General features: G+C 32.0%; 1 protein-coding gene across 1 annotated transcript in view; it reads left to right on the top strand.

The window, feature by feature from the left end:
• The window catches only part of LOC134277665 (tyramine beta-hydroxylase-like), a 30,365-nt gene extending 15,671 nt beyond the window's left edge, over nt 1–14,694 (top strand). Inside the window, exons 4-9 of the mRNA XM_062759987.1 lie at nt 7,980–8,090; nt 8,610–8,789; nt 9,395–9,552; nt 9,920–10,163; nt 12,329–12,425; nt 12,635–14,694. Of these exons, the coding sequence (XP_062615971.1) occupies nt 7,980–8,090; nt 8,610–8,789; nt 9,395–9,552; nt 9,920–10,163; nt 12,329–12,425; nt 12,635–13,220 (1,376 nt within the window). The 3' untranslated portion in view covers nt 13,221–14,694. The remainder of the gene's footprint in view (nt 1–7,979; nt 8,091–8,609; nt 8,790–9,394; nt 9,553–9,919; nt 10,164–12,328; nt 12,426–12,634) is intronic.
• Nucleotides 14,695–16,763: the final 2,069 nt, after the last annotated feature.

The raw sequence follows: 16,763 nt of genomic DNA, 5'->3' as shown, positions 1-16,763 counted from the left end.
TTCGTTCCTATTTTGATTTCAAAAAAATCCCATTGAACTCGAAGTAAACGACACCACAGAGTTTGACACATCTGTTTTATATTTGGATGCTTTACTTGAAAAAGACATTAATGGCAACTTTTAACAATTGAGGTGAGGAAAATTATTACTTCCAAGGCCGTAACTAGGCTTAATTTTTTAGTGAGGCAAAGGTGCTGGGCATTCCTAGTCTCAGACGGGGCAAGGGTAGTACCTCATGACCAGTGATTGAGGTTTCCAAGGGGAGGGAGGTCCTGAAACCGGGGCATTAGAAAATAAAATATTTAATCTTAAAAAGTTTTTACGTTTTGAATTGTCGCCCGCATGGCGCAGTGGTTAGAGCGTATGCTCTAAAGTCGCAGACTAAGGAATTGATCCTTACATCACGGGTTCGAATCCCACTGCGGGATGTAGAGACAACTTCAAAGATGAGACCGTAAAATCCGAACCTATGTCACAGTAAGTGATGGCACAAAAAAGACCCCTCAACGTTCAATCATCTTCAGTGATCCATGAAAGCCCAGTACAGATTTAAAACTGAAATAAAAAATTCCAAATTCGGCAAGTGTTTCTATATATGTGTGAAATTCTTAGAAGGGAGTGTTAAATAATCGAACGATTTACATAATAAACATTTTGAATTAAAGAAGATGGGCGCATTTAGCGTGTGATCTGCAGGAATCATTTGTACGAAACATTTATGGTTTAAATGTCCATGATTTGGTTGGCTGAACATAGCTGGTCAGATTTTACAAACACGTCCATAGGTTTTTTCATTTAGTTTGAAAGTCCTTGTGAGATTGTAACATTTAGGTCCGTTTTTCCTAGGGGGTACTATAACATAGTAATGTTTCACAAAAAATAAACACCTAAAATATTTAATGCATAGATGCATGATACGTGAACATGTACACTATAGAATAAAAGATTGGAATAGATTTCGCTCGAGAACCAAACTGAACCAAAATTTATCTAATTTAAAATTTTAACACATCAGAAAAAAAAAAAAACGAAACTGACAAAATAAATGGCTGTTTGCATGAAAAAAAAAATTAATGCCCCATGTCAGGCTCGAACCAAAAAATTCTCGCTGCGAGCGCACTGAATAGGTAGCCCTACTTACTGAGCTATCACCGCTATACCTATACAGAGGATTTAAAAAGGACAAAGATGCAACACATTCACACATTTGGATTTTTTGGGGAAAAGTTCATTTTTCATAGTCTCTGGGTCTTCTCTCCATTTTTCAAAAATGTGTATTCGTTTTTTTGAATTAAAATACACACAAATAACGTTTCAAAATCATGGAGAGAAGACCCAGAGATAGAAAATTTTATAAAAACGTATTTAAAAATGTACCGTTTTGTACCAAATGTCTGATCTGGCCAATTTTCAAGTTATTTTTTAGCAAATCAAAGCTCAATTTCGGGAAAATATTTTCCTTTCCTGTTGCACAGGAACCCGATAAATAAAAAAATGTTAAAATTTTATGTGACATGACGACAAAATTTTCACTTTTCATTTACGCCCAGATTTCTGCCGAATGCCAATCAAAAGCGCCCTCGTTCTTTTACATGCGCTCTAAATGAAATTGAGGCATCTGGTGAGATGAATGATGTACAGAAATGGAAATAAAACAATGTAAAAGTTGAAAATATAAATTTAGCACGAAGACACACATAAGTACAATGTAAAACTTTTTCACTTTTCAAAAAACTCTAAAAATTTAGTGAGGCATTTGCCTCACTTGCCTCAATGGTAGTTACGGCCTTGACTTCAATTTTTCTACCGTCATTTTACCATATGCATATGGATGTAGCAATGAGATATATGGCGCAGTGCGCGAACAGTACCCGGAAGTTCATTCAAACACAAATCAAGAAATAAGAGTAAACATTGGCCGCCAAAAGACCAGCAGGTTTCCTGTCTGTGTCAGTCAGAAGATTCCACATGCCATTGTAGGAAACTTTCAGCTAGGGTAGATATACTACTACTTATTAATGAAAAATATGTAGATAACGAATAGTATTTCAGCTCAAAATTCCATTAAACAACTCAAAATTGGAGCAAACACGACCCTCAAAAAATATAAACTCGGCAATAAACGTGTATCTCGTGCGTTCATGAAAAGCAGGATTTGATTTTTACTAAATGAAATAAAAAATTCTAAATTCACAAGGTTTTAAACTATATTATGTATACATGTAGATGATAGAGAAATTTTCCGTGCATATTCCTTTATCACATTTTTGACTTATTTCAAGTTGCATTCTTAAGAATTCAGTAATAAATTGAATATGAGATTACTACATGTACTAATGAGAAAAAGAATTGTTCAACAGAGAATGAATAAGTTCATATTCTCAATCACTCATGCTATTTGTCTGTGTCAGTGAAGCTTGATAAAGAATTTATAAAGGAAAACCCCAGTATGTCATATCCACATTTATATTCCAAGAGAACAAGGTCGAGGCATCCTGATACTCATTCATGGATGATGACGCTCTACATCCATCAGTAAGTCGTACATGAATCGTTTCATACCAAGATGTCTGGTATGCAAAATTTGAATAGGAAAATTAGACGTAAACTTTGGCAATTTAATGCAGACACGCAACATGCCATTTTTTGCATCTCCTTAAACTCATAAGTTTGAAGGAAAAGGCATTAAATTAAATAATTTTTTTCTTTTAATACTTCTTTTTTTTTGAAAATGATGTGTAATGTCGCACTTGCGTACATGCTTTAGGCAGCTACGCGCCTAAATTTTATGAATTTTTGTATAAAAAACCTTTAAAATTAACAAGATAGTAAAGAAAAATAAATTCTTCATTTATTCATATGAAGTCTCTTTAAAACTCTGCTATTTGTATATTGCAGTATTGGTTACGTATTAGAAAAATATCTTAATTAAAGAAAACTAGGAAATCAACCGAATCTCTCTTAAAAAGATACCATGACTTTGCGCCAAACAAAACACTCGTTAAGATAAAAAGAAAGGGTTTCCATGGTGTTTTCTTTACCAGGTGGTAAATAGCAATAGAGATTGCTGACAATTATCAACTTATATCTTAAAATAAGAAGACCCGGGGGGATATAGATAAAACAGCTGGAGAGAAGAGGATCTTGTTCACTTCTGTGTTTAAATGTTCAAAGCATATGGTGAAGCTTTAGGACAAAAAAAAATTGTCATAGCTTACATGTTGACCAAAGTTCAATTGATAAGCTATAATATACATGTAACATCTTTGCAAGAATACATTTTTCATTGTTAGCACATCAGATATGGACTTCCCTTCCGAAAACTCAAGGGTCTAAAAAATTACGCTTACTTATATTATCTTACACATTATCAGTAATGAGACAAATTCTCTGTAGTTTACTTGAATTTTTACGGAATTTCACTGACTAAAAGATAGAGAAAGTACAACATTGATTTGATTAAATTCCTCTCCAGAATTAATCATCTGTTTTGATCTCACCCAAACTAAAATGAGATGAAGTTATAAATATAAAGTTTCGGCCGAATACAAGTGAGTATTGTTAGCGTTAGAAAAACCCACATTGGAATTTATTCACGCATTTAATGCTTTAACTTTTAATCAATTTATGAAGGCCAAACTGTTCACTGAATGTTTCGCGCTCCTTTATTTGCTGCGATTACGAAATGGTTGCTTGTAATTAATTGCACATGTACTTACAATCGAAAGGAGCTCTCTTTGATAGATTAAGTATCAATTAAATGTTAAATAATATATATAACATGAAAATTGGACAGAATAAATAATGTATCAGCGAAAGATATGTACAATTTCTATATATACCCAACCATGTCCCAGGATCATGTAACAGTCTAGATTTATGTCAAAATTTTATTCATCTAGGAAATATTTAATACTAAGTACTCGTTAAATATATTTCTTAATTTGCATAGAACAACAGTTTGATGGGAAAACAATTGTGAAGCTTTTTCATCTTGGGTTGCCTAACTTTCAAATAATTTCAGCGGGCCTTCTTATTCTGTTAGATACACAAGGCAGCTTTTTTTTTACCCGAAACAGGATCAACATGATTTGGATTGAAGTCTTTTAGATATCAATCAGCAAAACATTGGTATTCTTTACCAGAATCTTTTAGAAATTTTACTCATTATAACCAATGACGAACCTCAGATTAATCGACACCCATCATGTTCTCTCCGTTTTAGAAACGTATATTGCTCCCAAAATATTATATTTTTATTATAGACAAAAATATTTAAAAGTGTTTTGGAGCTCATTGAAAAAAAATATTCACATGATGTAATTCAGCAAGATTCAGTTTATATTTAACCATTTTACTGCGTCAGTGAAGTTTGATATAAAGATAAATTTCTCTAAGGACAGCCATGAAGTTATCAGAAATCTTAAGTCTTGGAATTGAGTATCAGAGAAAATATATATCAAAATCATCATAAAAACATTTAAGGTGAAACATTAAACGTAACATTAATTCTTGTTAACTAAAACTGCAACAAATCCGAGTTTTTGCCTTGCATCGTTAATTTTTTCAATCTTAATAAAACTCTTACAAGAAACTTTTCAATATAAAATTAAAAAAATTAATTAATGATGTATTTTACCTCTATCTGAAATATAAGATTGTTTTACTCTTAAAAACTTGATTGGAAGTTTTGAAATCTCGTAGAGCATGTATTTGCTCTCAAGAACACTGCAACTCCTGGAATTTCATTCAGGCACTTCAAAATCAGATGTAGCTGTACATTCAGGCACTTCAAAATCAGATGTAGCTGCACATTTGAAAGATAAGCAAGGTGGTTTCTTGACGAATAGTCATGCTTTTATTTTCCCAGAAGGGCTCAATAACCTTCTTGTTTGGAATCATTCTCGACTTTTAACAGACGTATAGTAGTCCTCTCTCATTATTGGAACACATAACCAGTCTAAGACAGTGGGTTATCCTGGACAAGAATTTTGTCATCGGCAAAAAGATATTCAAGCTCAAAAGTCCAGTTAAACGAGGCAATTTATAGCGATGGAAATACAGACCTCTAAAAACAGAGGTTAGATCAGGTGCGATGGACCAGTGAGCATTCCCTACCGATCGATCACACGTCTGCCCCTTTGTCATGTTCGATAAAGAACGGAAAATCTGTCAACAATTTACAGTGTAAATAAAATGATATGATGATACCTTGCTAAATGATTTAATAAAGATGAAGATACAATCATCAAGTTTAGTTGTTAACTTTGTTAACTTACCATTGATGTTTATTTTCTATTAAAACCTACAAATAGGAAACGGATGATTCAGGCCCTCTGATGTCTATTTTTTTCAGTTAGTAGAATTAATCATATCACCGAAGGAGTGAAAAGTATACCTTTTGTTGATTGATTAAACTTCGTCGATATACATGTAAAGTGTATCTAAAATTGTCACTTATTCATTCTATGAAAACATTTGTGAATAAATTCTTCTTCAAAAGATATCAAAAAGAGTAGTCTATAATGGGATATTACAAGTATCCTTCAGTTTTTCAGCAGAATGTTCAAAAACATTTTTTCCAAATGTTACATAACTTTTCTTTATCTTTAACAGTATTAAGGCATCTTTTGAATTAACTTAATTTTGTAAAGAATCAGATTGTTTTTAGCAAAATTTTGCGCAAAGTTAATGACATATTATATTTATTAACATGTACCCTTTTTGTTGAAAACTAGAAAGCCTTTATATCACAGGGAATGAATGTACTTAGTATTGAGTATTTATATGTTTGTGTTTGTACCTGACGCTTTGGAATCCATTATGAGTGTAATTCGAATTAGAAGTTGGTTTTACAAAGTAAAAGAAGTAATGAAATTTTGCACTCTGTTTTGACAAATAGTTATTTTCATTTGTAGATGTTTTGTTTTACTATAGATATTTGTTATTTTTATGAAATTCTTCTTAACTTAACATTATTAATTTTGTTTTACGTAATGTTGGTACAAATTATACATTTGGTGAATGAAAAGACAATAGAATTTAATAATCTTTTTAATAATATTTGTGTTATTTATTCAGATGAATCATTTCTTCATGTTGCACGACTTAAATTCTGGGAATTTAATATCACAGTTGAGTATTAACTATTTCACGGAAAATAACTTTGATTTTGTAGGTTATGTCCCAAAACAGTAGGATTAGATACATGTAGTAGGAGAATTAGAATCAGTATTTCTAATTTGTACATTATAAAACGGGGATTATTTTCAAAATTAATAATGTTAGACAGTCTTTTCAATCTGTAAATCGTTTATTGATAAAATCATGCATCAGGATATTTACAAAAAATGTTTATGCTAGTTTGTTTTATCAAAGGATCTAAACATGTACACTGTGATTGTACTTCGAAGATTAAAACTTGTCATTCTCTAGTATAAAAAAAGAAGAGAAACTAAAATAGAAAGCGATCTGAAGGTTGTTCTTATCTAGTAGTTACGGCCTCACCACTTCTGCTTATCTTCTGATTCAAACTTCTGTCAGAGCTGAAACTTAAATGAACATGAAGTATAAATAAATACACCACAATGTCGTCTTTGATAATTTAGTATGTGTGTATTTTTATGAAATCAAGAAAACTGCAATGAGGTTGAGACCAGATTCAATTGAATGTTGGATTTACTTTAACCATTTGTACTAAACTAAACAATAGTACACACTGTATATTATTACCTTCAGAAATAGATAATACTCTCAGTTGTAGAGGGGTATACTGTATTTGTACTTAAGAAACGGATTTCATATTTTAGCGGCTTTTGCGCAGACATGAATGCGCTAATTAATGAATACTGTTAAGAAATCATATAATATTACAATATACGAGGGGTGATCAAAATGTTCGCGAACTAATTGAATAACTTCCATAAAAAAAGCAATATTTGGTTTCAGTGTTGATTTTATTTTAAATTAGTCCTCTCCGATTTTAATGCTCATCTGCCACTGTTCTGCTCATGCGCGAATCACGTGATGTAGGTGGTCACGTAACCCCCTCCGTATCGTCGTTCTGTCACAAAGCTGAAAGATTTTTCTCCATGTAAGTTAATTTTTAAAACAAGAACGGTTTATTTGCCAGAAATGGTCAAATCTTGGCAACAAAATGAGTGGATAAGAATATCCATTCCAAAAATAAGATTGGTGACCATCAAAACCCAAATCTTCTGTCTCGGGAGAGACGTTTATACACGGTGGATAGAGAATGGATGCCTCCTTTTTATCATATCTAATATGTTTAAAATCTAAAGTAAACGATATCTTAGGTATTTAATGATTATGTTATTGTTGAAATATTCAACTAATTTTCAAAGTGTTAATTGGAGGTCTCTGATAGAAAATTGCTTAATTAAAAGCATATCTCTTTTCAAACTTGCTTCCACTGGGCAACATAACAAGTATCATTTTTAACCATCTGCCTTCCTTCACTAAAACGATCAATCCAATCATTGAATTTAAAGAAGGTCATTTGTCTTTAAAAAAACTGTACAAAATATTATACGCTATTGCAAAGGGATTTCTAAGATATAACATAAATTTTGCAGTCGTTTGTTGAACGAGTACGACTGAGGCAACCATTTTTCGCCACAAGTGACCTACATTGTGACGTCATTTTCACATTGGGACGTCACAATCAAGGAGCGAAACTTTATTCAGCATATGCTATTTATAGAACTTGTGTATGGCCATGTGTGTACCAAATTTTTTATAACCTGAATTGTGGTTTTGTAGATATAAAGATAGTTCGCGAACTTTTTGATCACCCCTCGTACTTTTAGGAAGTGTATGGCGCTAATTTATGAATACGCAAACAACTCTTAGTGATTTTGAATACGCCAATTTATGTACACGCACAGCATGTAAGCTATGTTAAAGTACATTATATCCTTTTGTCATAAAAAAGGTTTGACAGTATATTTATTTTACAGGCATCTGTGAGCCGCTGAATAGCGAACATTGCAGGAAGAAGAACTCGTGGTTGACTTGTCCAGAGGAAGAACCAGAAACAGATCCCTTCTGTCCGGAATTCTCCCAACCAGGTACGACTTAATGAATATTTGTTATGGCGGACAAAAGAACTCTCCCATAAAATATCGGCTCTTTCTTTTAACGATATCTTAACCATTGAAACTTACTTCTATTCAATACTCAACGAAGTTTTTAACAATACTGTAATTACTGATACACTATTTAAACTAAACGGTGGTTAGAAAGAGAAAGTCTGAATGTTCAAAAAATAAATCACTTCTGATTAGTATGATATATATATGATAATTATCTTTTACTCTGATATCCATCAATCATTTACCTGTTGATTGTTAGGATTATGCATTCTTTAAGTGAATGTTTGCTGATGATATAAACATCCTTGACTCATTATGTAAACATCTTTTCTTTAACATTTGATAAAACTTTTATCACTGTTGTGATTTCACTGAAAATGAAACATCGTTATGACGATAGTAAAAGTAATTGAGCGATGCATCCGAGATAAGGCGTCGCTGGCGAATCTCCCAGAAGCAGGTGATTTTATTTAATGTCTTATCTCTCTGATTAAGATGTGAAGACTGTGGATCTGAAGCTGAAGAGAACGAGTGTCCCGTCAAAGAGTAGCACCTGGATGTGTCAGATCCTACAATGGCCGTCAGAGGGGGACTACCACGTGATCGGAAGCAAGCCTCTCATTGACAACAGTGACGTCGCTCATCACGTGGTTGCCTTCGGTTGCTCAGGAGACGGTACTTATTTGTAATCTTTTATACACGTTGGTTAACCATATTCATTGAAAGAAAGTCCAGATATTTTATACTTATTATGACCCCGTTATAAAAGATTAAGGGCTACGAAAAATATAGAGACAATAATAAGTATTCAAGCTTAAAAGTCCATAAAGCAATACAAAATAGGAGCAAAGCAAATCAGACCTCCCAAACATCAGAGGTGGGATCAGGTGCCATTTATGAGTGACCTTTTTATAGTTTTTGTTCATCTTTGTCTGTCTGTTTGTAAAAAACTGAAAGCTTGCCCATAACTTTTGATTATTCGGACATTAATATTTCACAATTATAATATGTTTGACCTCTCGGCTAAACCTCAGGTTTTGACCCACTTTTGCAAAAAAAAAATCAAATTTTAACCCTGACCATAACTTTTGTAAACTTTTAATTGTGCTAGGGCTTTCATACTTCTTTCTTTAAGGCAAGACCTTTCATTGGTCGTCTTTTAAATATTAACGTATGCTTTGTCGTTAGAGTTTGATCTACTTAAAAAGTAGCCATTGTCTTTTAAACGATCAGTGGGATTTCATATTTCACAGGTGTATTGAAATAATCCTTCATTTCAGTGGAGATGAGGGAGGGTCCCTTTGAATGTAAAATGACTCCAGACAAGCAATGTCTAGACATTCTTCTTACCTGGACCATGGGGTCAAAGGGCGAATGTCTGCACAAGAACGAGGGTTTCCGAGTGGGCAAAAATGGCTACAAATATATCGCTGTACAGGTAACTGCATTGTATTAAGAAAAAAGTCATAATAGAGTATAATTACATGGCTTTGTAGGCAATATGTTATTTGATATTTACTGAGGATATTTTTATGCTTTTAGAATCATACTCAGTATCAAGAGCTGTATGGAAGTAATTCGCGACTGGCAAAGATTTTGGTTATATATTATGCAATTTTGGCAATATAAGAATTATCTGCTACTATCATAATTACACGTTTTTTCTTCTTACATATATATGTTGATTTATGACATATGCTCTGAAGCTGTGAATTTAGCAACTTGTTTAATTTAAATTTCACTTAATTTAATGACTTATTCAGGCACATGTGTATACCGGAATAATGTGAGATTATTTTCTATAGGTCCACTGGAATAACCCTGGTCAGAGAACAGGTCATGTGGACGGTTCAGGACTACAGATTTTCTACACCAGTAACAAACGTCAGTTTGACTCCGTCATTATGGCGGTGGGTCAGCAGTACCTGGCTATTCCACCTAACACCCCCAGTGTAGAGTTCAATTCTACCTGCCCGGCCTTCTGTACAGAAAATATGTTCCAGACGCCGATCTTCATCACCAGAGCCGTCAACCACATGCACCTACTGGGTAAATAAACGTCTTGATAGTGTCTTTATGTAGAAAAGATTCCCGGTAAGGTCAAGGGGAAACAAAAGGGATCTTTTTTTGGTAACAAATACCAAAGCTAAAACTTAAGGTGGGATTCTTCTCACATTTCTTGTATTTAAAAATTAATGAAATTTTCACAGAATCAAGAGGACAATATCACTAAGTGATGGTAACAGTGAGATTAAATTTGACCGTTTAATATTAGAGACAAGGTCAGGTCAAGGTCATTACCTTTTCCCTAGACATTAAGAATAAAAAAAATACTGTTTCCAATCATGCGATTCCTACTTTTAGTTCAAAATATTGAATGTTTTTCTTTTTGCATAAAAAGATACTACCATATGTGGCCTATAAGATGATATTACCAAATTGACATGGATAATTTAAATAAAATAGATATTTGCTAATCCGAATATCCTATTTAGTAATTTTTATATGCTTCCTATATTTAACTTTTTCCAATTTTCACATATAGTAAAGGTGTCACATAAAGGTACAAAATGATACAAAAACTAAAAGTTTTGATCGTTTACTAAGAGAGAAATAACACTTTTTACGGATTTTTGGCTTAAATCTGTACTTAGATTTGAAGCATTTAAAAGCCAACATAGTTCTAGTATGTGTAAAAAATCTTATTTATTTGATATAGCCTATTTTAAAACTTTAGACCCTTATTATTTATTCAACTTACATTTGAAAATTTCTTCTAGTCTTTGATTGCGTAAAAATTATAACTAAATTCAATGTTCTTTAATAATTTTGAGAGGCAGAAAAAAAGATATTTTCATACACCACCATTTCGCCAAAAATATAGTCCCTGCTACTTTTCAAACGCAGTTTACCTTTTCTATTTAAAGTTGTATAATTCTGATGAGGAAAGAAAAATATGGTCTTTTAAACCTCTTACATCTGAATATATGACATATCAACAAATGTACTTTGAATATTCCATCTAGTCAGAAACCAGAGAAGAATCCTACCTTATGTCAAATTTGTATGAGCTCCCTCGGCCACAAGGTTAAGATGATGATTGTAGTCTAATTTCGGCCTCAAAGGAGCAAAAGAGATTTACATACATAGAATAAAAGGATTAAAATGAAAAAACTCGATCAAACCTGATCTTACATATAATGAGAGCAGTGCTTAATTTTATTGAATTAATGATAAAAACATATACAAAAGATTTACTGAATATACAAATTGTTTAAGTGTAAATGTATTTAACATTAAAGTAAAGGGTGTTAAGAAAGTTCGTTCCACATTTTTATTTAATTTTCAAAAAGAAATACGATGAGAAGATATTTACAATTTGTGATATTTCATGTTTACAGAGTCCATTCTTGCTACTGATAAAGTTTTAACTATCTTTTGTTGAATCAATAAAGGGAGGGCAGGTATTAAAACAGATGATGTTTGTTCAGAAAAATCAGGGATGACGCACATTTTTGAGATATGGTAGGCATACAGGTCAAAACATCCTTTCAAATACTATTCAAAAATTGTAAAATCTGTGAAATATTTCAAAATGACAAACCTATTCTTTTGAAAAGTGATATTTCGTTCTTATACCTACGCTCATCAGCTTGTCTGATACAAATAAGCTATGAAGAAAAAAAAAGTAAATTATCCTTTATTTTCACTCAAAATGACCAGCATTTCTATCATTCGGGTGCTTTAAAGATATCATATATTTTTTCATATGGAAGAAAAATTCTATAATTTTCTGCTAGAAATGAATTGCTATAAATCTAAAGCACACTCTTGTGATTTTGTCAGACTTGAAAATTCATCTCTTTAGTAAAGCACTACTTTTGAAATTTTTGAAAATATTTCATCCCGGAACGAACTTTCTTAACACCCCTTATATATTCCGTGGGTTTTTTTTTTTTTGTTTTTTGCTTCTGAAGTTTTTCAGCTAATTTGATTTTTATGCCCCTTTTTTTCAAAAGAATTTTCCGCCGCAAAGAATGTTTCAAAAAGACAAAGCAGACAAGAGTGCCTCTTGTTTTAAAGTGGCTTTTTAATACCAATTCAATTATCTCATTCCGAATCTACTTTCATTATGACGTAATATCAATCTGAAATTGGTAGTCACTATTTACGATTCCTTTTCTCTACTGAAACTGAATTAAACTTATACACAGGAATAAAACAGAAAGTCAGTATTCACAGAGAGGGAAAAATGATCAAAGAATTAACCAATGACAAGGAATACGACTATAACTCGCCAACATTTTACAGGTAGGTTACTAAATAGGTGTGTTAATTAAATTAATTTAAATCCATTTATGTATTTGAACTTGTAATATGGTTTGATATAATTAAATATTACAAACAATCTCACTCAAGAGAAGTTCTTTCTAACATTGTTCAAAGAGAACTCTATCATGTCTATCGTAAAGCAAATTTCTGAATGATTTTTTTACGATGTACCTTTTTTATGCAAAAAGGTTTGATCCACCAGTTGAAGTTAGGCCTGGAGATGAGATCCGCACCTCATGCACCTACTCCAGTGTAGGAGTTAACAGGACTACTTTTTATGGAGACAGTGTGACGGACGAGATGTGTTTCGGTTTTCTGACCTATTACCCGCAGCAGAAATCATACACACAATTCTGTACATCATTTAAGAATGTCCTCCTCTGTAAGCGATATCTCCCACGTCTCAAAGGGGTTTATGATAACTGTTCATGGAAAGCTTTCAGGTATGGACAGGACAAAACAGAAATAGAAATTACAAAGCAACTAAAATCCGAGTGTAATAATAAGACCACGTGTTCCAGAGCATGCGCAGATGCAGTGGAGGCGATGGCTAGGCATCCGTGTATGCAAGGCGATATCCAAGGTTACATTATAGAGCACTGGTCTATGAAGGACGAGTTTCAGAAGTATACAGAAATGTGTAAGGAGAAGATCTCAAAAACCTCAGTCACAGGTGCGAACAAATCTGGTAATAATAGTGGAGATCGTCACAAAACAAGCATTGTTCTATTGTCGATGATACATTTATTGGTATATGCCATAGTACATAGATAGGGGGAATAAACACGTGATTAAGCAAGATGTCTATATAGGAGAAAAATCTTAAATACTGAAAGAAATTAGGTAAAGAGACTCTTATTTATTTTTCATCTTAAAAGGAAATTGGAGATTCTGTAATTATAAAAAGAAAATATAATGGGTAAAAACAAAAAGAATGGTTCTGAAGTCTCTTGTTTGTAATGTAATCCATTGTAAACAAAATACAAGCACTCAATCAGATATACTGTTACCAGTGTATTAAACCAAGGACTAACCCTTTCAATACTTTTATTCATGGTAAGGAAGTTTTCACCGGCAGACATGTATATTCCTATAACTGTAATCTGATATACTGCAAGGAAAATTCACCTTCTGAGTTTATTCCTTTAGATTTGAATTGAAACGTTACTTTACTTTGAACAGTGTTTGTTTATTTAATGCTTTTCTGAGCATCGTTAACCTCTTTATAAAGGAAAACTAAAACATTATTATAAACACAAATTTGATTCCGTGTTCAAATTCCCTTTTAGCAGTACTTTTTCTCTAAAAATTGGGATTTTTTTTAATCTCCATACTAGAATATTCATCAGTATGAATGACATAAGAGCTATTTTATGTACAGTTGTACATAGTATTGATTGTGGACGAATGCTTGTGAATTCATTAATTTTGTAAAGACATTGTATTAATCATTCCAATCCTGAAATATTTAAAAGTATTTTGTCTAATGATTTTAACCGTTCTTTAAAATTCTCTAAAATTGATACCCACTCGAAATTGAAATTGAATTGTATTTTGTGTGACTTTTTGATTTTGACTCATATTTTGAGTATACTCTATGGCCATCAGACATTTCGTTCATTGTTAATTTTACCTTTTAAAATTATTTTCATGGTATTCATGATAATGTTTTTATTCCGTATCCTTTACATTTGGTGAACAAAAATTGTCAAAATCATCGCAGATAATTGAGCAAGAAAGTATATATATGTACAATATCCAGATTACGTCATGTTTATTTTGGGATGAGGAAATCACATATCGATAAAATTCAAACGAGAGGTAACGAAGTTTGTGATAGAAACAATATGTGCACAAATGCTAATTTTAATAGCATGCACTTAATAGGGGTAAATAATTTTACATGCATTCATTATTCATTTACCTGTTTTCATTTGAAAAGTGTAAATGACTTTTTGCTTCAGTATTTATCAGTGTATGTGAATGCAATGTAAATGTATGTTTGTTGAAGTAAATGAAAGATCAAATAAATTTGTATAAATTTATATTTTTCAAATTGATTTATACCATGTTCACAGATTTGTGTAGATTTTTTTTTCAGATCAATCATTGTTCATTATTTACACATTTTTCATTTGTTATTCTTCAAATCACCGAGGTCTTAATCGACTGGAAACCTGGATTTAATGAAGCATAATTTTTATGCATGAAAACAAAACTCAGAAAATAAACAAATTTTACAAGTTTGTACCTGATTTGGTCTTCGTAAGATACATGTAAGGAAACAGTTGATAAAAATTATTTACAAAATGAAGCTTATTTGAACCTATGTTATACGATATAACTTCATGTGTGGTAGCAGCACTACTGCTTATTGCATAAACGGTTGAAATGCGGTTTTTTTTAAAAAAAAAACGTAAACTCTCCCAAGTCATGTTATATTTTATAAAATAAGTTAAAATAAGCCTCACTCCTTATCATTTAAGTTCAGTGTTGACAATGAGAATTTTTTCTCCAGAAAAAGGGCTTCAAATTTAGCATATTTTAAAAGTAACGTCAAGCGGATTAATACGTTTTAGCGCAGTTCTTTGTGACAGCAACTTTAATATGTTACACGAAATGGATTAAATCTTCTACCCAATCAAATGACGTTGTTACATCATTAAAATTTTGTGTGACTGTTTGGTTTTAACTTAGCTGAACGATGCATATTTTGATTCTTATTCCTGAATTACTGGTGAAGAGACCAGAGTTTGTTTCACTTTTAAATATTTGAACATCAAAGACAAACGTTGTAAGAGAAGGATTTTGAGTTACCGCTCCTACTATGGATTCCAAACCTCATAAACATCCTTTGCTTTCCGTCTAATAAAAAATTAGTAATTAAACTATTGTGGTCAGGATCTTAGGAAGTAATGTTAATCAAATACATATTCTCAAAAATTTAAGAAGAAAACTTGAACAAAATGAAAGAATGATTTTTCTAAATATACAAAACACGAAATTTGAGATCACACAATATAGATGTATATACGATCTCCGTCATGTGTCTTAATTCACACAATTAATTAATCAAATGATCTCCTTCACTCCATGGCACCTGATCCCACATCTGATATTTTGGAGGTCCGTGTTTGCTCTGCTACTTTTTTTTTTATTGTTTTATGGACATTCTAGATTGATTACTGTTCGTAATCTCCATGTTTCACTTCACTATAGACTTAAGTCACAAAATGTAGATGTATAGGATGTTCCTTCCAAAAAATTGAAGGTCAAATAACATACACTGGAAATGTATAAAATCTCAAGGTCAGGAAATATAGAACAAGGTTTTTGTGCAATATTTCATTCACAAGAAATAAAAGGTCAGATAATAGAGATGTATAAAATCTTGACGAAAATTTAAAGGTCCTACAACATATGAATATGCGTACGTATGACTGCCCGTCACGAGAAATTTAAGGTCAGATAAGATATGGACATATAGGATTTCTCACAAGAGAAATAATAGTCAAACAATATAAAGTCATAAAACATACTGTAAATCACTTTTTATTCGATGAGAACTTTTTTGTGCATATTTCGCACAATTAAAAGGTCAGACAATAAGCTCGCGAAAATTTCATTCTTGCGTATAATAGTATGCCTTAAGATTTTATTGAGAGGTAACAACAATTCGTGAAAATTATGTCTCGCTAAATAAGAGTAAATGATAATCTCGCAAAAATAAGGTGTCGCGAAAAATTAGTGATCTACAGTATTCCTAGGCGTAAAGGATTCTTCTCTCGACAAAATAAAAGTCACCCCTGGCCCTAAGATGAGAGCCTAGAAGTAATGCATGTATGTTTACGCTTCATTATCCGCTTTATAAAAATATATTTTGATTTTAACACACAAGCACTCGATATGCTTTATTTGTAGTGTTTTGAGACTACTAGTATTTTTTGCATAAATTAATTGGAATTCTTTAGGGTACAAATATTTTTTTTAATGACTGACCTTTTCGTATTCCTTTGATGAAATATTTGATTCAAGAACTAAATGAAAAGAAAATGACTATTGCTTTGGCTTTAAATTCAATATTTGAATTTATTTTAAACATTTTATCAGTAAACAATTTTTTTTCCTGCGGAAGTAATACTCAACAGATCACAGTAAGTTAGGAAAATAAATAAGAGATACGCAATGTTTGTCACGTCTGTCTCGTATTTGAATTATTTAATGAATATAAACATGTATGGAAAGTAATACGTACTATACAAATCGTACATCACAAAAGGAATGACTTATCATTTTCCTTTATTATAACACAATTCA

This window comes from Saccostrea cucullata, unplaced genomic scaffold (assembly GCF_032062105.1).
Source record: "Saccostrea cucullata isolate Sc308-1 unplaced genomic scaffold, CSIRO_AGI_Scuc_v1 ctg1289, whole genome shotgun sequence".
NCBI classification, from domain to species: Eukaryota; Metazoa; Mollusca; class Bivalvia; order Ostreida; family Ostreidae; genus Saccostrea; species Saccostrea cuccullata.
Note: the sequence above shows the minus strand (reverse complement) of the source record. Positions and strands in the feature narration are given on the sequence as shown.